General features: G+C 41.6%; 1 protein-coding gene across 2 annotated transcripts in view; it reads right to left on the bottom strand.

The window, feature by feature from the left end:
- Positions 1–22,334, bottom strand: part of adam9a (ADAM metallopeptidase domain 9a) — a 104,087-nt gene that overhangs the window by 43,760 nt on the left and 37,993 nt on the right. For both annotated transcript variants that reach the window (XM_014174863.3, XM_014174864.3), the window contains exon 5: positions 10,450–10,526. In XM_014174863.3, the coding sequence (XP_014030338.1) occupies positions 10,450–10,526 (77 nt within the window). The remainder of the gene's footprint in view (positions 1–10,449; positions 10,527–22,334) is intronic.

Genomic DNA, 22,334 nt, shown 5'->3' with positions numbered 1-22,334 from the left:
ATCTTCACATATAGTTGATTATGGCCTGTGTAATGTTGTCCCACTCAGCTTCAAAGGCTGTGCGAAGTTTCTGGATATTGGTGGGAACTGGAAAACGCTTTCGTACACACCAATCCAGAGCATCCCAAACATGCGCAGTGTGTAACATGCCTGGTGAGTATGCAGGCCATGGAAGAACGAACATTTTCAGCTTCTAGGAATTGCGTACAGATCCTTGCAACATGGGGCTGTGAATTATCATGCTGCAACATGAGATGATGGCGGTGGATGAATGGCACAACAATGAGCCTCAGGATCTTGTCACGTTATCTCTGTGCATTAAAACTGCTATTGATAAAATACAAATTGTATTTTGCAATTGTTGTCCATGGCTTATGCCTGCCCCATACCATAACCCCACCCTGTTCACAACATTGATATCAGCAAACCGCTCGCCCACATGACACCAGACTCTATGTCTGCCATCTGCCCTGTACAGTTGAAACTGTGATTCATCCGTGAAGAGCACACTTCTCCAGCATGCCAGTGTCTATCGAAGGTGAGCATTTGCCCACTGAAGTCGGTTACGACGCCGAACTGTAGTCAGGTCAAGACCCTGGTGAGGACGATGAGCATGCAGATGAGCTTCCCTGCAAGGATTTTTGACAATTTGTCAGAAATTCTGAGGTTATGCAAACCCACAGTTTCCTCAGCTGTCCTGGTGGCTGGTCTCATATAATCCAGCAGGTGAAGGGGCTGGATGTGGAGGTCCTGGGCTGGTTATACATGGTCTGCGGTTGTGAGGCTGGTTGAACATAATGCCAAATTCTCTAAAATTACGTTGGAGGCGGCTTATGGTAGAGAAATGAACATTAAATTCTATGGCAACATCTCTGGTATACATTCCTGCAGGCAACATGCCAATTGCACGCTCCCTCAAAACTTGAGACATCTGTAGCATTGTGTTGTATGACAAAACTGCACCTTTTAGTGTGGGCTTTTATTGTCCCCAGCACAAGGTGCACCTGCGCTTCTTCATATGCCACACTAGTCAGATGAATGGTTTAACTTGTTAATGTGCAATATGTGTATGGAACATTTCTGACATCTTTTATTTCTCCTCACGAAACACTACATGTTGAGTTTATATTTTTGTATAGTATAAATAGTGTGCAACAAAATGTCGGCAGAAGTTTCCAAATGTATGCCACTAGTCGTGAATCTGGGGCACACGTGGCAACAATATGTATTGCCACTTGCAGGAAACATATCCCCAGAAGCCATTTCTTGTGAACACGAGTTTGAAAACCAGTAACTGTTAACGACCAGTCAGGTGGAGAAGAAAAATTTGTTGGAAACTGCAAACCAAGCTAGCTATCTAGCTACCTACCGAAGTTGTCCAAGTTATTCAACTTCCAAACAACTCTTAAATTGTGTTAGCTAATTGATACGTGGCTAGCAATGTCATGTTTTATGGGATAGAGTGCAACACTTTTTGTTGCTATATCAATCTGTCACCACCACTAACTGGCTAGCTAGTGTTAACATATTTGAAGTTTCAAATGTTATTAGTAGTATGTAAAGATATGCATGGTATACATCGTCCAACAAAATGCGTTTTTGCAGGTTCCTCAACAACATAAATTATGAAAAATAAGAATACAAAATGTTGCAAAATGTATGTGATAGCTAGCTTACTCACTAATGATTTGCTTAAACACTGATATTTGTAGGTGTTAAGTTGCTGTCTTTTAGCTAATACCAATAATATGCATGCCAATATGCTAGTGTCACTGTTCAGTAGCATGTTAGCTAGCACAACAGCTAAGGTAGCAACAATATGAGCTGACTTGACATCAAAGCAAACTTTCACTTTTGCAGATGGATACTCTCCCCCTACCTGTGGTGTTGGAAGAGGCTGTATTGGGAAGAGGATGCATCAACACCCTGGAAAAAAGCTTGTGACGCACTTACTCTGAACACGTTTTTGAGTGATACAGAAATGTGTGCACCAGGTCATGGCTTCTTGCATGCTTGGCCAAGCTTGATAATGTAAGTAAATGCAAGTATCTCATAAATGTAGCCCATACATCCATTCTTTGTAACAATTAGATATTTTATTGCTTTAATTAAACTAGTAGCTAGCGCATCTTGATCATGTGTTGTTCCTTCTCTCTTACTCGAAGCAATCAGTTTCAAGGCAAAAATTCAGATTGAGGCCTTCAATCAAACAGAGGACAGAAATGTGTGCACCAGGTCATGGCTTCTTGCATGCTTGGCTTTGAAATGGAAGTCAACAATACATTTTTGAAAAATAATATGAATTGCCAAATTAGGCATAACTCATTGTCAGGAAGAAGAGACAACTAGAAGACAACTGGCTCGTAATGATGAAGTCCCCAGTCTAGATTGAAGATCATAGTAAGTTGATTTGTTTGAATCAATTGTGTTGAGGCTTGGCTGGAGAAAAATCTTGTATACTCTCTAGGAACAGTTGGCCACACATTTAAAGGTAGATTTAGTAGGCCTAAGTCCCAGTTTATGCTAGATACATTGTTTGTTTATATAGCATTCATACAAGGCAGAAACATTATTTACTTGCTGAAAAATATGTAGAATGCCAGTTTCAGTGAGAAGCATAGCAACATCAAGGCAACTTTGTAACAGGTGACCCCGTTTTTCCAAAGCCAAACCCGCCCATTATCCTCTGAGATGCAAAAAATATAAAACGTTTTCAGTAACTGATTTCAGTACCCTAGTGTTGTTTTTGTGTTTTCTGATTGTTTCTCAAGGACTTCCAAAGTTCACTCAAAAAGGCAATAGTTCTGAACTGGGTTTGATTTTGTCAATTTGGTTAATTCTCTTGTAAACATCCATTGGTTGAAAGCTCATTGCTCAGTTATCACTTACAGTGGGGGAAAAAAGTATTTGATCCCCTGCTGATTTTGTACGTTTGCCCACTTACAAAGAAATTATCAGTCTATAATTTTAATGGTAGGTTTATAATGAACAGTGAGAGACAGAATAACAACAAAAAAATCCAGAAAAATGCATGTCTAAATTGTTAGAAATTGATTTGCATTTTAAAATGAGGGAAATAAGTATTTGACCCCTCTGCAAAACATGACTTTGGCAAAACCCTTGTTGGCAATCACAGAGGTCAGACGTTTCTTGTAGTTGGCCACCAGGTTTGCACACATCTCAGGAGGGATTTTGTCACACTCATCTTTGCAGATCTTCTCCAAGTCATTAAGGTTTCGAGGCTGACGTTTGGCAACTCGAACCTTCAGCTCCCTCCACAGATTTTCTATGGGATTAAGGTCTGGAGACTGGCTAGGCCACTCCAGGACCTTAATGTGCTTCTTCTTGAGCCACTCCTTTGTTGCCTTGGCTGTGTGTTTTGGGTCGTTGTCATGCTGGAATACCCATCCTCCTTCCCTGGCTGAGGGAAGGAGGTTCTCACCCAAGATTTGACAGTACATGGCCCTGTCAAATGATGCGGTGAAGTTGTCATGTCCCCTTAGCAGAAAAACACCCCCAAAGCATAATGTTTCCACCTCCATGTTTGACGGTGGAGATGGTGTTCTTGGGGTCATAGGCAGCATTCCTCCTCCTCCAAACACGGCGAGTTGAGTTGATGCCAAAGAGCTCCATTTTGGTCTCATCTGACCACAACACTTTCACCCAGTTGTCCTCTGAATCATTCAGATGTTCATTGGCAAACTTCAGACGGGCATGTATATGTATTCTTCAGCAGGGGGACCTTGCAGGCGCTGCAGGATTTCAGTCCTTCACGGCGTAGTGTGTTACCAATTGTTTTCTTGGTGACTATGGTCCCAGCTTCCTTGAGATCATTGACAAGATCCTCCCGTGTAGTTCTGGGCTGATTCCTCACCGTTCTCATGATCATTGCAACTCCACGAGGTGAGATCTTGCATGGAGCCCCAGGCCGAGGGATATTGACAGTTCTTTAGTGTTTCTTCCATTTGCGAATAATCGTACCAAATGTTGTCACCTTCTCAGCTGCTTGGCGATGGTCTTGTAGCCCATTCCAGCCTTGTGTAGGTCTACAATCTTGTCCCTGACATCCTTGGAGAGCTCTTTGGTCTTGGCCATGGTGGAGAGTTTGGAATCTGATTGATTGATTGCTTCTGTGGACAGGTGTCTTTTTTACAGGTAACAAGCTGCAGTTAGGAGCACTCCCTTTAAGAGTGTGCTCCTAATCTCAGCTTGTTACCTGTATAAAAGACACCTGGGAGCCAGAAATCTTTCTGATTGAGAGGGGGGTCAAATACTTATTTCCCTCATTAAAATGCAAATCAATTTATAACATTTTTGACATGCGTTTTTCTCTATATTTTTGTTGTTATTCTGTCTCTCACTGTTCAAATAAACCTAACATTAAAATTATAGACTGATCATTTCTTTGTCAGTGGGCAAACATACAAAATCAGCAGGGGATCAAATACTTTTTTCCCCCCACTGTAGCTCATGTAAATTCTGTAGTGCCTTTAAACATTCTAAGGTCAACGTTCCCATAAAGTGGTGGGGAGAAGTCTACCGTCTCCAGAAGCGTCTTCACCATTCATTTTGTGTATGCAGGTTCACGTAAACATTTAATATTGATAGTTACAGCTGATTTCGGGATTGTATATAGATTCACTCTCATTAAATATTTGTCATCTAATATATTAGTTTCAGTCTCTGAATTGTTTACTCAAACTTTATAGGGCATAAAAACTACAATCTGTGTCCTGAATTAGCCTAGTGTGCATGTGCGCCCAGCTAGATCTTGTTTCCCCGGTTTTCCCCTCACTAACTTCATTGCCAAACTTAATAAAAACTGCACCCTCAACTTCAAAACTCCTTTGCTAGTTATACAATCGTGTAAGTAAAGAAATGACTGGAAAGAAACTTGAAAATTGTGTATTGTTTTGTTGAATAGTCATGACTGGTTCGAGCTATCTGTCATGTCATAAGACAACAGTTGGGAAGGATATCATTGCTACTTAACACAGATCCAAGTTCAGTGTTGAGATACATTGGCGTAGGGTTAGCTGGACGTTTCTGACTTGTCTTGGAACTGTGGTAACGGGCAGCCTCTCCCCGCTTGGCTCGATGGGACATGTAGTGATTTTCCCAACACAGCCAGATATGTACAGTCTTGTACCCTTAATCCTTTTTAAACTGACTATCGTATTTGTTGATTAAATCAAACTATTACTATAATGAGTAATTCAAGAATGGGTTGGGGTTCGTTCCTTGTTCCTTTTCAATCATTGGCTAATTGGTGAAATTAGCTTTCTGACAATATCTTTAATTAAATCATACAAAAACCTTTATTAATGCAATTGCAGACAGAAGTTGACAACAGAAACATACGCATGTTTCCGAGTAAGTTCTGCATAAAAGAAAAGTTCCCAAGTTATTTTATTAAACCTGAAGTCCAGCCCTAGTGATGTCACTGCCTACGTCATATTTTACTCATGAGACCAAAACCATGCCTACTCAAAACTAAAACTCTTGTTTATATAGCCATCTGCAGGTTTTCCTACTTACAAAGCATGTAGAGGTCTGTAATCTTTATCATAGGTACACTTCAACTGTGAGAGACGGAATCTAAAACGAAAATCCAGAAAATCACATTGTATGATTTTTAAGTAATTAATTTGCATTTTCTTGCATGACATAAGTATTTGATACATCAGAAAAGCAGAACTTAATATTTGGTACAGAAACCTTTGTTTGCAATTACAGAGATCATACGTTTCCTGTAGTTCTTGACCAGGTTTGCACACACTGCAGCAGGGATTTTGGCCCACTCCTCCATACAGACCTTCTCCAGATCCTTCAGGTTTCGGGGCTGTCGCTGTGCAATACGGATTTTCACCTCAGGTCTGGAGACTGGCTAGGCCACTCCAGGACCTTGAGATGCTTCTTACGGAGCCACTCCTTAGTTGCCCTGGCTGTGTGTTTCGGGTTGTTGTCATGCTGGAAGACCCAGCTACGACCCATCTTCAATGCTCTTACTGAGGGAAGGAGGTTGTTGGCCAAGATCTCGTGACACATGGCCCCATCCATCCTCCCCTCAATACGTCGCAGTCGTCCTGTCCCCTTTGCAAAAAAGCATCCCCAAAGAATGATGTTTCCACCTCCATGCTTCACGGTTGGGATGGTGTTCTTGGGGTTGTACTCATCCTTCTTCCTCCATACACGACAAGTGGAGTTTAGACCAAAAAGCTCTATTTTTGTCTCATCAGACCACATGACCTTCTCCCATTCCTCCTCTGGATCATCCAGATGGTCATTGGCAAACTTCAGACGGGCCTGGACATGCGCTGGCTTGAGCAGGGGTACCTTGCGTGCGCTGCAGGATTTTAATCCATGACGGCGTAGTATGTTACTAATGGTTTTCTTTGAGACTGTGGTCCCAGCTCTCTTCAGGTCATTGACCAGGTCCTGCCGTGTAGTTCTGGGCTGATCCCTCACCTTCCTCATGATCATTGATGCCCCACGAGGTGAGATCTTGCATGGAGCCCCAGACCGAGGGTGATTGACCTTCATCTTGAACTTCTTCCATTTTCGAATAATTGCGCCAACAGTTGTTGCCTTCTCACCAAGCTGCTTGCCTATTGTCCTGTAGCCCATCCCAACCTTGTGCAGGTCTACAATTGTATCCCTGATGTCCTTACACAGCTCTCTGGTCTTCTTACTGGTTGGTAGGTGATCAAATACTTATGTCATGCAATAAAATGCTAATTAACTACTTAAAAATCATACAATGTGATTTTCTGGATTTTTGTTTTAGATTCTGTCTCTCACAGTTTAAGTGTACCTATGATACAAATTACAGACCTCTACATGCTTTGTAAGTAGGAAAACCTGCAAAATCGGCAGTGTATCAAATACTTGTTCTCCCCACTGTATATTGTTAATCTATAGTCTAGGACCTTATAACTGTGAGGGCGGGGTCTTATAACCCCTACCCTTCTATTAATACAACATAAGCATAATCAATTATTATAATACATCAAACATATGGACAGCCCCTATCATGACCCCTATGTGAACCCCTTACAAATGTCATGAGTTAATTGACATGATAAAACTCTACAGAGAGCCAAAGACTACAATAAATGGCTAAATTACTTCCAGGAAAGAAGAGCAACAGAGCTACTCCTAACCACTCTATGATGTTCACATTTCTCTCATGTAAATGTTTGCTCGTAAAAAGATCAAACAAACAATTTATTTGGGAAGTATCCAGGCTTTGCTCTTTTCTTCATTAGCATGCTGATGATTTATTTGTATCTGTTAAGACATTGAATACATGGATCCCGAATGGCCCTTCGGTCTAAGGCACTGCATCTCAGTGCTTGAGGCGTCACTACAGACACCTGGATTCGAACCAGGGTATCACAACCAGCCGTGATTGGGAGTCTCATAGGGCGGCGCACAATTGTCCCAACATCGTCCGGGTTTCATTGTAAGTAAGAAATTGTTCTTAACTAACTTGCCTAGTTAACCTGTTAGGTCTAGGGGGCAGTATTGACACGGCCGGATAAAAAACGTACCTGATTTAATCTGGTTACTACTCCTGCCCAGTAACGAGAATATGCATATAATTATTGGCTTTGGATAGAAAACACCCTAAAGTTTCTAAAACTGTTTGAATGGTGTCTGTGAGTATAACAGAACTCATATGGCAGGCAAAAACCTGAGAAGATTCCAAACAGGAAGCGGCCTCTCTGACAAGTTGTTGTTCATCTTGGCTCTTTTTATTGAAGACTGAGGATCTTTGCCGTAACGTGACACTTCCTACGGCTCCCATAGGCTCTCAGAACCCGGGAAAAAGCTGAATGATATCGAGGCAGCCTCTGGCTGAAACACATTATCGCGTTTGGATAGTGGCTGGTCAGAGTACTCTGAGACTCACGCTCGTGCACGAGATGTATTTATTTTCTCTCTCTTTGTACGTATACAGGCTTTCCCGGTCGGAATATTATCGCTTTTTTACGAGAAAAATGGTGTAAAAATTGATTTTAAACAGCGGTTGACATGCTTCGAAGTACGGTAATGGAATATTTAGATTTTTTTTGTCACGAAATGCTCGTCACCCTTATTTACCCTTTCGGATAGTGTCTTGAACGCATGAACAAAACGTCGCTATTTGGATATAACAATGGATTATTTGGGACCAAACCAACATTTGTTATTGAAGTAGAAGTCCTGGGAGTGCATTCTGACGAAGAACAGCAAAGGTAATAACATTTTTCTTATAGTAAATCTGACTTTGGTGAGTGCTAAACTTGCTGGGTGTCTAAATAGCAAGCCCTGTGATGCCGGGCTATCTACTGAGAATATTGCAAAATGTGCTTTCACCGAAAAGCTATTTTAAAATCGGACATATCGAGTGCATAGAGGAGTTCTGTATCTATAATTCTTAAAATAATTGTTATGCTTTTTGTGAACGTTTATCGTGAGTAATTTAGTAAATTCACCGGCAGTGTTGGTGGGAATGCTAGTCACATGCTAGTCACATGCTAATGTAAAAAGCTGGTTTTTGATATAAATATGAACTTGATTGAACAAAACATGCATGTATTGTATAACATAATGTCCTAGGTGTGTCATCTGATGAAGATCATCAAAGGTTAGTGCTGCATTTAGCTGTCTTCTGGGTTTTTGTGACATTATATGCTAGCTTGAAAAATGGGTGTCTGATTTTTTTCTGGCTGGGTACTCTGCTGACATAATCTAATGTTTTGCTTTCGTTGTACAGCCTTTTTGAAATCGGACAGTGTGGTTAGATTAACGAGAGTCTTGTCTTTAAAATGGTGTAAAATAGTCATATGTTTGAAAAATTGAAGTTTTTGTATTTTTGAGGTATTTGAATATTGCGCCACGGGATTACACTGGCTGTTGAGTAGGTGGGACGCAAGCGTCCCACCTAGCCCATAGAAGTTAAATAAAGATTAAAAGAAAATAAAAATAGTTTAGTATATTTACTATGTTTAGTTCTCTGTGAGAAGCAAGTTCATTTAAAATAAAGGTCCATCCATTTTAAATGTTACATTGTTTTTGTGCATCTCTGAGTGATGTTCTATCGATTCCCTGGGTCATTTCATGTATATCCGAGTTATTGGCAATCAAGCAGGCAGAAATCCGTCTCTCACTACACTGGAAGTGAATAGGAACAGCTTTTAGATCGTGAAAAGTCTCAAAAAACATGTCAGATTTCAATACTGGCCAATGTCGTCATTCGGGAGGATGTCTTCTCTCGAATGAACCATTGATCATACTTTTGCAATATTCCTACCTCGAGAAATGTGTAACTTAACGGCGGGTCAAGCTCATTTTTCCTATTTGGTCGGCCTTTTAGTCCAGGGTGCATTGCATGATGCCGTTGCCTGAGATATTATAGAAAGGAGATTGGAGATGAATGAAGGAACGCATAATGCCCCACCCAGAAGACTGTCGACCAATGGAGTTCACATTGTCATGCTGCGTCACGCAGTTGCAAAGCTGCGTCACGCAATCCCTTCTCAAAGTCAGTGTATATGTCGAGAAACTTGCCTATTTTCCTTGAAAGTACATAATGTCAAGATTGCAAAGCTATACGATATTACAGATAGCAAGTTAATTATCTCATGAAAGATTTATAACGTTGTACTTTTTGTTGACAAAATTTGAACTAATGTTGGGTTCTTGAGCTAACGCCCAATAGACTCCCATTCACTCCTTGAAGCTCCTTGTCCCAGAATGCACCGCGTGGCCCATTGACGTAGCATGGGCAACGTTTCCCATCTCCTCAAACATATATCTGCTGTTGCGAATGTTAGACTCCACTCTGAGGCACATTGATATACTGATTGAACATTGTGAGATTGTAGACTTAAATTAATAGTGCAGTTTGTTTAGGCGATTTTACCACTAACTAGCTACTTTACATGTTGATATTGTCTTTGGTATTATTGTGTGTAGCTACATTTGCTAGCTAGCTAGTCACCTAGCCAGCCCATAGAGAGAGCATTGCAGATTTTGTAGTCAACTTGAGCTGCAGATTTCTACAATGATTTTCCATGATGCTACCAACCTTATTATAAAACGGCAAAATGAAAAATTTGTTCACAAAAAACATTGTTCTCACAGTGTTATTTAACACTTCAAGTTAAAGGAATGATTGGTTTTGGGTGGATTTTTCCTTTAAAGTTATGCGAGTTGGTTTGTAGATACGACATTTCAATATTGTTAATACACAAAGTAACCAAAAACCTGATCTAATTTGCATATCCATAATGAGTTTGCAGCAAATTTTCAGCAAACAGAATGTTTGCCACAAGTTTACCCAGAAGTTGCCCACAAATTTGCCGCAAAACTAATTTGCATGTAACAATATGAGCTTACCCCAAATTTGCGGCAAATTGGCCAAAGATTGGCCAGAAGCCTGTTTTTTTTAGTAAGGGTTACCTTAGCCCAAAGCAGATACTCATGGCCACAGATGATCCCTCCACGTCCTCCACATAGCCCCGATAGTGACAGTGATCCTGCGGAAGGGATAAGAGAATGGCGGCTCAGTAATGTCTTAAAGAGTCAAACAACCACATGTATCAAGAGAGGCTATAGGGGAGATGCTAGAAGGCAAAGATGACACCCGGGCCCCTACATGAGGTAATGTCAACCTGGCAAGGACATTGTCAGGTTGACTCAAATTGCGTTGCAAGTTATATCATCGTGTTAGCCACAGTCAATTTAAGAGCCTAATTGCTTGTGAAAGAAAATGTGAAATCTTTGGGCGAGGTGATGAATCTTGATTTGGTGCAGCGCCAGGCAAGCGCGTCACTCAATGTTGACGATTCAAGATGGGGCTTACATTTACATTTTAGTCATTTAGCAGACGTTCTTATCCAGAGCGACTTACAGTAGTGAATACATACATTTCATAAATTTTTTTCATACATACTGGTCCCCCGTGGGAATCGAACCCACAACCCTGGCGTTGCAAACACCATGCTCTACCAACTGAGGTAGAGATTTGGTCCTGAGTTCATGTCGAGCTTGGCAAATAAATTATGAGGCCTACTTCTAACCCATGCACATATTGCTGAGCAATGTCCTTTTCAAGTTAGAAATTATTTTAAAGAAGTCAATTGAAATGGTTTCACGTGGACTGACAGTGTTGTAAGGGTTAATTGAGGTCCAATTTAAATAGCACCATTAAACATGTTTGGCGTTTGTCTGTAATCTCCCCCTGGCTATCTATAGGGAAATGCTGTGTCCTATCCCTTTAAGCATTCTTGGCAGCACCCTGCTCTCTAACAATAGCATGAGCTAATTGTCTTAGCCTTGATGCCTAACATGTAGAGAATTAGAACTATGGGACCTCACTGAAACGAAGTAAAGTAACAAAAGGCTCAGAGAGTTTCCTCTCAGAGTATAGGGCAATCGGATGGTATGGTAGGCTCATCAAGAATTCTGTCCATCCCCTATCCATATAATCTTAAAGGCAAAACGGATCCTAATTCTTACACAGACACTTTAGGAATATACACATGACCAAATGTATCAAGACACCTGCTCGTTGAACATCTCATTACAAAATCATGGGCATTAACATAGAGTTGGTCCCCCCTTTGCTGCTATAACAGCCTCCACTCTTCTGGGAAGGGTTTCCAATAAATAGTGTAACATTGCTGTGGGGACTTGCTTCCATTTAGCCACAAGAGCATTAGTGAGGTCAGGCACTGATGTTGGGCGATTAGGCCTGGCTCGCAGTCGTCGTTCCAATTCATCCCAAAGGTGCTCGATGGGGTTGAGCTTAGGGCTCTGTGCAGGCCAGTCAAGTTCCTCCACACAGATCTCGATAAACCATTTCAGTATGGACCTCGCTTTGCACACAGAGGCATTGTCATGCTGAAACAGGAAAGGGCCTGTTCCCACAAAGTCAGAAGCACAGAATCGTCTAGATTGTCATTGCATGCTGTAGCATTAAGATTGCCCGAACCATGAAAAACAGCCCCAGACCATTTGACCTCCTCCACCAAAATGTACAGATGGCACTTTGCATTCAGGCAGGTAACGTTCTCCTGGCATCCACCAAGCTCAGATTTGTCCATCGGACTGCCAGATGGTGAAGCGTGATTCATCACTCCAGAGAATGTGTTTCCATTGCTCCAGAGTCCAATGGCGGCAAGCTTTACACCACTCCAGCCTGACGCTTGGCTGCTTGGCTTTGGAAACCCATTTCATGAAGTTCCTAATGAACAGTTCTTGTGCTGTCGTTTATTTCAGAGGCAGTTTGGCATTTCGGTAGTGAGTGTTGCAACCGAGGACAGACGATTTTTTACACGCTATGCACTTCAGCACTCGGCAGTCCCGTTCTGTGAGCTTGTGTGGCCTACCACTTTGTGGCTGAGCCGTTGTTGCTCCTTGACGTTTCCACTTCACAATAACAGCACTTACAGTTGACCGGGGAAGCTCTATCAGCACAGACATTTGACGAACTGACTTGTTGGAAAGGTGGCATCCTATGACGATGCCACATTGAAAGTCACTGAGCACCTCAGTAAGGCCAATCTACTGCCAATGTTTGTCTATGGAGATTGCATGGGTGTGCTCGATTTTATACACCAGTCAGCAACAGGTGTGACTGAAATAGCCGAATCCACTAATTTGAAGGGGTGTCCACATACACTATATATTCAAAAGTAGGCCCAGGTCACTAAGTAAACAACACCAACATGACTAACTGAACCACCCCATAAATATCTTAATCTAAAGCACTGATTAGAGCTGACTGACCGGCTGAAATCCTTCTCACACTTTGCCTGCCAATCTTGAGACCTGACCAGAGAGAGGGGGCAAGAAGAGCTGAACCCTCATCCAGCTGCTTTAAAGGGCCATTACAAAAGCAGACTGTGCAGGTCTGGGGCAACGCTACCACATTAAAAGGGATAGTTTGGCGATTTTGTATAGTCACATGTTTTTATTTCGCATTGAGGTCAAGAGACCTCTTTTTACAAGGGAGACCTGAAAGACATGTTAGATATGAAACAACTAATTATGTAAAATTACTAGGAATATCCCTTTAAATGAGCCAAACCCAGGAAGCATGACTGGGGCCCCATCACTCTCAGCCAGGTCACAGTGATAGCTGGCATGTGTAATGCCTAATCCTACCTGAGCATGGCTTTCAATGTAAACATACACACACCCCTGCTGACCTATCCATGTCCAGGTTAAGCGTCCGGGGTGAAAACGTTTGATTAAAAAAAAGTTGTGTGAGGACAAAACTAAGACCTTGGTAAACTTGTTAAATATAGAGTGATTAAATAGTTATTAAAAAGCGAGAAAAAAAACGTGCAGGTAGCAACAAACAGTACTGCAGTGCGGAGACAACGCGGAAGTGCGTTGCTTCACCAGTCACGTGATCCAACAAGACAGTGAGGCTAAGATACATAATATGCACACATATTTATATTGACTCTACACACACATCCACATACGATCATCATATACAGTGCATTCGGAAAGTATTCAGACACCTTGACTTTTTCTTGTTGTTTTGCTTCTTCTCAGCTGCATTGTTTTTTCTACAGGTTATGGTCAAGAATATCAAAAGACTGCACTGAAATCTAACAGTACAGCTCCCACAATCTTCTTATTCATTTCTTTCAACCAATCATTTGTGTCAGTGCATTACATGTAGAGTGCACTTCTCTACAAGCACGCTGAAAGTCTTGTTTACAGAGAAATAGCACTGTATTTCGTCAAACAATTTTTCCCAACAGTTTGCTAAGAGCTGGCAGCAAGCTGATAAGTCTGCTGTTAGAACAAGTAAAGGCCGCTATACCACTCTAGGGTAGGGAATTACTTTGGCTTCCCTCCAGGCCTGAGGACCAAGTCTTTCCTCCAGGGTCAGATGAAATACTTGATGGATAGGAGTGGCTAGAGAGTCAGCTACCATCCTCAGTAGCTTTCTATCTAAATTGTCAATGCCAGGAGGTTTGTCATTATTGATAACGTTACAAAATTGCAATGCTTTTCTTATATTATTAGCTTTTGTATGCATGAATACGATGGCTAACTGTTCGTTGTTGGCACCTCGTGCCTAAGTTTGCCCACTTTGTCAATGATTTTTGAGATGAATAAGCCATCTAATTCGATGAAAGATGGAGTTGAATTATGGAGTTGAATTGTATGTATATATATATGTATATGTATGTATATATATGTATATATATGTATATATATATATATACACATTCATACATGAAGTCAGAAGTTCACATACACCTTAGCCAAATACATTTAAACTCAGTTTTTTACAACTCCTGACATTAAATCCTAGTAAAAATTCCCTGTCTTAGGTCAGTTAGGATCACCACTTTATTTTAAGAATGTGAAATGTCATAATAATAGTAGAGTCATTTTTATTTCAGCTTTAATTTCTTTCATCACATTCCCAGTGGGTCAGAAGTTTACATACACTCAATTAGTATTTGTAAACAATTGTTGGAAAAATGACTTGTGTCATGCACAAAGTAGATGTCCTAACCAACTTGCCAAAACTATAGTTTGTTAACAAGAAATTTGTGGAGTGGTTGAAAACAAGTTTAATGACTCCAACCTAAGTGCACGTAAACTTCCAACTTCAACTGTATACACACACACACACACACACACAGCAAAAAAATAAACGTCCCTTTTCCAGGACACTGTCTTTCAAAGATAATTCGTAAAAATCCAAATAACTTCACAGATCTTCATTGTAAAAGGTTTACACACAGTTTCCCATGCTTGTTCAATGAACCATAAACAATTAATGAACATGCACCTGTGGAACGGTCGTTAAGACACTAACATCTTACAGATGGTAGGCAATTAAGGTCAGTTATGAAAACTTAGGACACTAAAGAGGCCTTTCTACTGACTGAAAAAACACCAAAAGAAAGATTACCAGGGTTCCTGCTCATCTGCGTGAACGTGCCTTTGGCATGCAACATGGAGGCATGAGGACTGCAGATGTGGCCAGGGCAATAAATTGCAATGTCCGTACTGTGAGACGTCTAACACGGAACCCAAACCGGCTGTGCGCGTGCGCCATCGTGCATACATTTATTTTGTCCACGACACGCAAGTTAAAATATCAAACAAACTCTGAACCAATGACATTAATTTGGGGACAGGTTGAAAAGCATTAAGCATTTATGGCAATTTAGCTAGCTAGCTTGCTGTTGCTAGCTAATTTGTCCTGGGATATAAACATTAGGTTGTTATTTTACCTGAACTGCACAAGGTCCTCCACTCCGACAATTAATCCACACATAAAATGGTCAACCGAATCGTTTCTAGTCATCTCTCCTCCTTCCAGGCTTTTTCATCTTTGAACTTATATGGTGATTGGCATCTACACCTTCATAGTATTACCACGACAACTGGCAACAGAGTTCGTCTTTCAATCACCCACGTGGGTATAACTAATGAAGAGATGGCACGTGGGTACCTGCTTCTATAAACCAATGAGGAGATGGGAGAGGCAGGACTTGCAGCGCGATCTGCGTCAGAAATAGGACTTGCAACGCAGACGCTCGTTGACGCGCAATAATTGAATAACATAGATTCCTACATTTATTTTTGCAACACGAGCGGTGTTGTCAGGGTATAAGACAGGGCTACAGGGAGACAGGACGGACAGCTGATTGTCCTCGCAGTGGCAGACCACGTGTAACACCTGCACAGGATCGGTACATCCGAACATCACACCTGCGGGACAGGTACAGAATGGTAACAACTGCCCAAGTTACACTAGGAAAGCACAATCCCTCCGTCGGTGATCAGACTGTCCGCAATAGGCTGAGGGAGGCTGGACTGAGGGCTTGTATGCCTGTTGTAAGGCAGAAAAATATTTGTTTTACATTAAGAACAAAGAAATATTTTTTTTACAGCCTATTTACTGAGGGTGCCATATTTACTGAGGGTGCCAATACTAGTGGAGGGCACTGTATTTCTATTGCTTCTTAAATTCTGTTTGGTGCCTAACGTTTTAAAAGTAAGGAGAAGTGTGTGTATGTGTGTTTGTGCGAGAGAAAGAGTGGTGTTCATGAGCGAGGGCGAGTGTGTTTGTTAACTGAAGAGTAAAGAAGTTTTCATCCAGTGTTTCTCCTTACTGACACAATGACATGCAGATCATTATGCATGTATATCACAGAAGGTTGGTGGCACCTTAATTGGGGAGAACGGGCTTGTGGTAATGGCAGGAGCAGAATGCTGTCTATGTGTTTGATGCCATTCCATTTGCAATGTTCCAGCCATTATTATGAGCCGTCCTTCGTTCAGCGGCCTCCACTGATGTATATTCCTTCCTCCATTCCTCCAGTGAAATCACAGGTAGGCCTTTGCAAATATTAGCAAATCAGCCATTCTACGCAGTATTCTATAATACACTTAACAGTGTGAAGTTAAATTCAATGTGTTGTATCAAGTAGAAATGTGAATTTCAGTGACAGGTTTTTGGAGAACGTTTAGAAAACGTGAACAAGCATCCAGGGGATGGGGTGAAACAAGCCACTGATTTATTTTTCACGGTGGTATCGCGATACTACTCGGTATCGCGATACTACTCGGTATCGCGATACTTGGCCTGATATTGTATCGTTTGATGCAATCACACCTCTAAAAACAAAAAAACATTTGTCACAAGAAATTAGCTCCCCGATATACAGAAAATACCCAAGCCCAGAAGCAATCTTCCAGAAAATTGGAATGAAAATGGCGCTCCACCAAACTGTAAGTCGTCCAACAAGCTTGTAAAGACAATGCCGTGCAATATGGAAGAGCCCTCAATGCTGCTCGATCAGCCTACTCTTTCAACCTGATTGAGGCTCATAAAAAAATAATCCAACATTTATTTTCTATACTGTCGCAAAGCTAACTAAAAAGCAGCATTCCCCAAGTGAGGATGGCCTTCACTTCAGCAGTGAGGAATTTATTAAACTTCGATGAAAAGATCATGAAATCAAATTTTATTGGTCACATACACGTGTTTAGCAGACGTTATTGCGGGTGTGGCGAAATGCTTGTGTTTCTAGCTCCAACAGTGCAGTAATATCTAACTAGTAATATCTAACAATTTCACAACAATACACACAAATCTAAGTAAAGGAATTAAGAATATATAAATATATGGACAAGCAATGTCAGAGCGGCATAGACTAAGATACAGTAGAATAGAATACAGTATATACATATGAGATGAGTAACGCAAAATATGTAAACATTATTAAAGTGAATAGTGTTACATTGTTAAAGTGGCCAATGATTTCAAGTCTATGTATATCGGCAGCAGCCTATATGTGCTAGTAATGGCTACTTAACAGTCTGATGGCCTTGACATAGAAGCTGTTATTCAGTCTCTCGGTCCCAGCTTTGATGCACCTGTACTGACCTCGCCTTCTGGATGATAGCGGGGTGAACAGGCAGTGGCTTGGGTGGTTATTGTCCTTGATGATCTTTTTGGCCTTCCTGTGACATCAGATGCTGTAGGTGTCCTGGAGGGCAGGTAGTTTGCCCCCGATGATGCGTTGGGCAGACCGCACCACCCTCTGGAGAGCCCTGCGGTTGCGGGCGGTGCAGTTGCTGTACCAGACGGTGATGCAGCCCGACAGGATGCTCTCAATTGTGCATCTGTAAAAGTTTGAGGGTTTTAGGTGACAAGCCAAATTTCTTCAGCCTCCTGAGGTTGAAGAGGCGCTATTGCGCCTACTTCACTACACTGTCTGTGTGGGTGGACCATTTCAGTTTGTCCGTGATGTGTACGCCAAGGAACTTGAAGCGTTCCACCTTCTCCATTGCAGTCCTGTCGATGTAGATAGGGGGTGCTCCCTTTGCTGTTTCCTGAAGTCCACAATCATCTCCTTTGTTTTGTTGGCGTTGAGTGAAAGGTTATTTTCCTGGCACCTCACTCCCAGAGCCCTCACCTCCTCCCTGTAGGCTGTCTCGTCATTGTTGGTAATCAAGCCTACTACTGTGGTTTCGTCTGCAAACTTGATGATTGAGTTGGAGGCGTGCGTGGCCAAGCAGTCATGGGTGAACAAGGAGTACAGGAGGGGGCTGAGCACACAGGGGGCCCCAGTGTTGAGGATCAGCGAAGTGGTGGTGTTGTTTCCTTCCTTCACCACCTGGGGGCGGGCCGTCATGAAGTCCAGGATCCAGTTGCACAGGGCGGGGTTCAGACCCAGGGTCTCTTAGCTTATTGATGAGCTTTGAGGGTACTATGGTGTTGAACGCTGAGCTGTAGTCAATGAATAGCATTCTAACATAGGTGTTCCTTTTGTCCAGGTGTGAAAGGGCAGTGTGGAGTGCAATAGAGATTGCATCATCTGTGGATCTGTTTGGGCTGGACGCAAATTGGAGTGGGTCTAGGGTTTCTAGGATAATGGTGTTGATGTGAGCCATTACCAGCCTTTCAAAGCACTTCATGGCTACGGACGTGAGTGCTACGGGTCTGTAGTCATTTAGGCAGGTTGCCTTTGCGTTCTTGGGCACAGGGACTATGGTGGTCTGCTTGAAACATGTTGGTATTACAGACTCAATCAGGGACATGTTGAAAATGTCAGTGAAGACACCTGCCAGTTGGTCAGCACATGCCCGGAGCACACGTCCTGGTAATCCATCTGTCCCTGCAGCCTTGTGTATGTTGACCTGTTTAAAGGTCTTACTCATGTCGGCTACGGAGAGCGTGATCACACAGTCGTCCCGAACAGCTGATGCTCTCATGCATACCTCAGTGTTGCTTGCCTCGAAGCGAGCATAGAAGTGATTTAGATCATCTGGTAGGCTCGTATCACTGGGCAGCTCGCGGCTGTGCTTCCCTTTGTAGTCTGTAATAGTTTGCAAGCCCTGTCACATCCGACGAGCGTCGGAGCCGGTGTAGTATGATTCAATCTTAGCCCTGTATTGACGCTTTGCCTGTTTGATGGTTCATTGCAGGGCATAGCTGGATTTCTTGTAAGCTTCCGGGTTAGAGTCCTGCACAGCTTTACCCTTTAGCTCAGTGCGCATATTGCCTGTAATCCATGGCTTCTGGTTGGAGTATGTACGTACAGTCACTGTGGGGACGACGTCTTTGATGCACTTATTGATAAAGCCAGTGACTGATGTGGTGTATTCCTCAATGTCATCGGAAGAATCCCGGAACATGTTCCAGTCTGTGATAGCAAAACAGTCCTGTAGTTTAGCATCTGCTTCATCTGACCACTTTTTTATAGACCTAGTCACTGGTGCTTCCTGCTTTCATTTTCGCTTGTAAGCCGGAATCAGGAGGATAGAGTTGTGGTCGGATTTACCAAATGGAGGGCGAGGGAGAGCTTTGTACGCGTCTCTGTGTGTGGAGTACAGGCGATCTAGAATTTTTTTCCCCCTCTGGTTGCACATTTTACATGTTGATATAGATTTGGTAGAACTGATTTAAGGGAATAACTGATGAATTTTCAAACACCTGTTAAAATATGGTCGTGTCAGTAAAAAGCGTAATTAAATTGTTGCCAACAGCACAGTTCCAGTCACCAACGCTCTGGATAACATGAAAACAGACTAACCAGCTTTGCTAGGGCGAGTAAAATGGTCAGAGGGAGGTTCTCTCATTTGTGTCTGGAAGTAGCTAGCAAGCTAGCCAATGTTTGCTTGGGTGCTTGACTGCCATTGTGAGGTCAGAACATTCATATCAACCCTACTCATCAGCCAGAGTGTCCGGTGTGCATGCTCAACGGCTCCGAGAGCAAAACACTCTGAATTTACGAACGGACAATATGACAGCACAGTTGCAGTCACCAACGCTCTGGATAACATAACAGTCTAACCAGCTCTGTAAGGGCGAGTAATGTTCAGTGAGCTGTTCGGGCATTTGCGTCTGGAAGTAGCTAGCAAGTTAGCTTGGGTGCTGTTAGTACAGAACGCTCAGATAAACCTTTAAATAGATGGGTGGGACTAAAACTTAAGAGGGTGTGAACGATGCTGAATGGGTGTAGACAAGGAGAGGCTCTCCAGTAGTAGTATCAAAACATTCAAAGGTCATTTTCTCAAAAGTGTGTTTACAAGTTTATCAACTTTCAATCCAAAATTACTTTCCCATTGTTCCTCAACTGTTGTGTATGATATACAATTTCCTAGCTCTGTGTCTCTACTTTTATCCAATGTAAAAAACATCATTTCAAATTTGGTTACTTAAGACCGATTTGAGCCGGATGGTCACATTTCTTACCTCTGTGTAAGGTTTGTTAAAATAACAAAACAATACGAAGTAAACAATCACACGTATAGCAGAATTTTCCCTCTCAATTCTTTGACTTCATTTAAAAATGTTCTCATTTGTCTCGCATTTTCACTAACAAATGTTAAGACTATCAAAAAGAATGAGAGCTGAAATACTATAATTAGGGTGTCCAATCAAAAACACATTTTGACCAATGGGTAAAATAATATGGTCATTGTGTCGATAATCCTCTAAGACTAAATGGTCCAAACCTCATGTCTCGAGCATAATCCGTTCAAAAGTTATTGGAGTTTTTACCCTTGTAGGATGGCCAGAATTATGGTGAATGGATTTCAGAGAAAAAAATTATAATGCACCATGTCAGCTGTGTTGGATTCTGTGCAAGAATTAAAGTCTACTGGCTACCTGACAAGCTCACTTTCCCGTTACACTAATCTTTCTTCTCGAATCCGCAGGACAAACTATAAAAAGGTAAGATGGATATCGATTGAGACATTACATATAGCATTTTAGTATATGCTTTTCATATTAATTAGAAATTCCTGTAATTCTTAGATTTCTCACAAAAACAAGCGTATCTCTGAAATTTCAACGGAGCACTGAGCATATACCAAGCTTTTTAATTATTTTCAAAGCCTTTTGCATTTAATTCAGCTCGTGTCATGCACATTTTTCGACCCCCAAAAACAACTTTGACCACAAAATGTAAAATCCTCAAAAGTTGTTACAAGAAACTTGCACTATGTCAGAGCTTGGTATTTATTATCAGATGGATAAGAAATTAGGTTACGAAATCCGACTTTTTGGATATAATGTTAATGATACAGTATATTAGAGAAAGACCCCACTGAACGATATATGAATAATCATATTTGTCTTGGTAAAATGTATAACAAAAGGAAGTTAAGTTATCACCAAAGTGTGTTTTCACCCACTCTGGGTAGACATCCTACTATAGCACACTGACAGTATCCAACACAAACATCTATTTCTTGATCATGATCAACCTTGTACTAATATTTCGCCCCAGATCCAGTGATGAGAAAATACCCCCTTAACATTCATGACTCTAGTTTGCCGACAACTTAATCGAAATTAGATTCCTTTTTGTGGCACAAAAAAAGTAAGTCGTAGAGCAGGGAGACATTGCTAATTTCTTATGTGCATAGTTATGGAACATATGAGCTATATCAAGGGAAGGTATCCAAGTTAAAGCATTACAGGAAAATCCCTCTTTTCCAGACATCCTCCATTGACTTCTTCCCAGTAATACCAAAACAAAAAGTCCTCCAGCATGGCTGTGGAAAATGTATTGTATAATAAAAAATAGTGTGTCAGAATATAGTAAGTATAGGCCACATTCACATTTTGTTCACAGGAGTATGTCATTTTTAAACTGCCAAAGTGAAAAGGTCAGTATTTAGCACTGTACACTATGTCTAAATCTCTGCGCTTTGAGATGTTTAAACAGAACAGACAACTGAAAAATATCCTTAAAAAAAAAACCTAGTCGTATGTTGCAACTGAGAATGTCTCATTGCCCTGCCCAGTGTCTATAAGGTTCTCCAGATTTTGATAATAGGAACAACAGCCTTCTAGAACAGACAGAAGATGGCCATTTTTGTCATTCTAAGCTCTTGCTAACATTTTCACGACGGTCTGCACAATTAGATTAAATCGCTCATCCTCCGATGCCCTTATGGCTCAGGAATCATAATTTGGTTGCTTTTGAAATGTAGGCAATGGCATTCATGGAGGCATCAAACAGACCAGTTCCAACACAGGCTTGATGTAGAACTGAATGAGATTGGCAATACAAAAAAAATGATAGGCCATTTCTTGCCTCCTGCTGTGAACAAAGGAACATGTGAGACTCCTGATTGTCAATTACAATAACATTTGACTGACTTGATCACAACAGTACTGATTTTAATCTAAATATTGAAGTGTGTTTCCTGTTACTCAGCATTTGTCATTAGACAACGATGTCACAACATGCCAGTATGACCATGATCCTTTAATCCAGATCCACAGACACCATTTCTGATTGGCTCCCTGGGGATCCTGAGTCAGACAACGGGGG

The sequence above is a fragment of the Salmo salar genome, chromosome 26 (assembly GCF_965601325.2).
Source record: "Salmo salar chromosome 26, fSalSal1, whole genome shotgun sequence".
In the NCBI taxonomy this organism is placed as follows: domain Eukaryota; kingdom Metazoa; phylum Chordata; class Actinopteri; order Salmoniformes; family Salmonidae; genus Salmo; species Salmo salar.
This window is presented reverse-complemented; position numbering and strand designations above follow the sequence as displayed.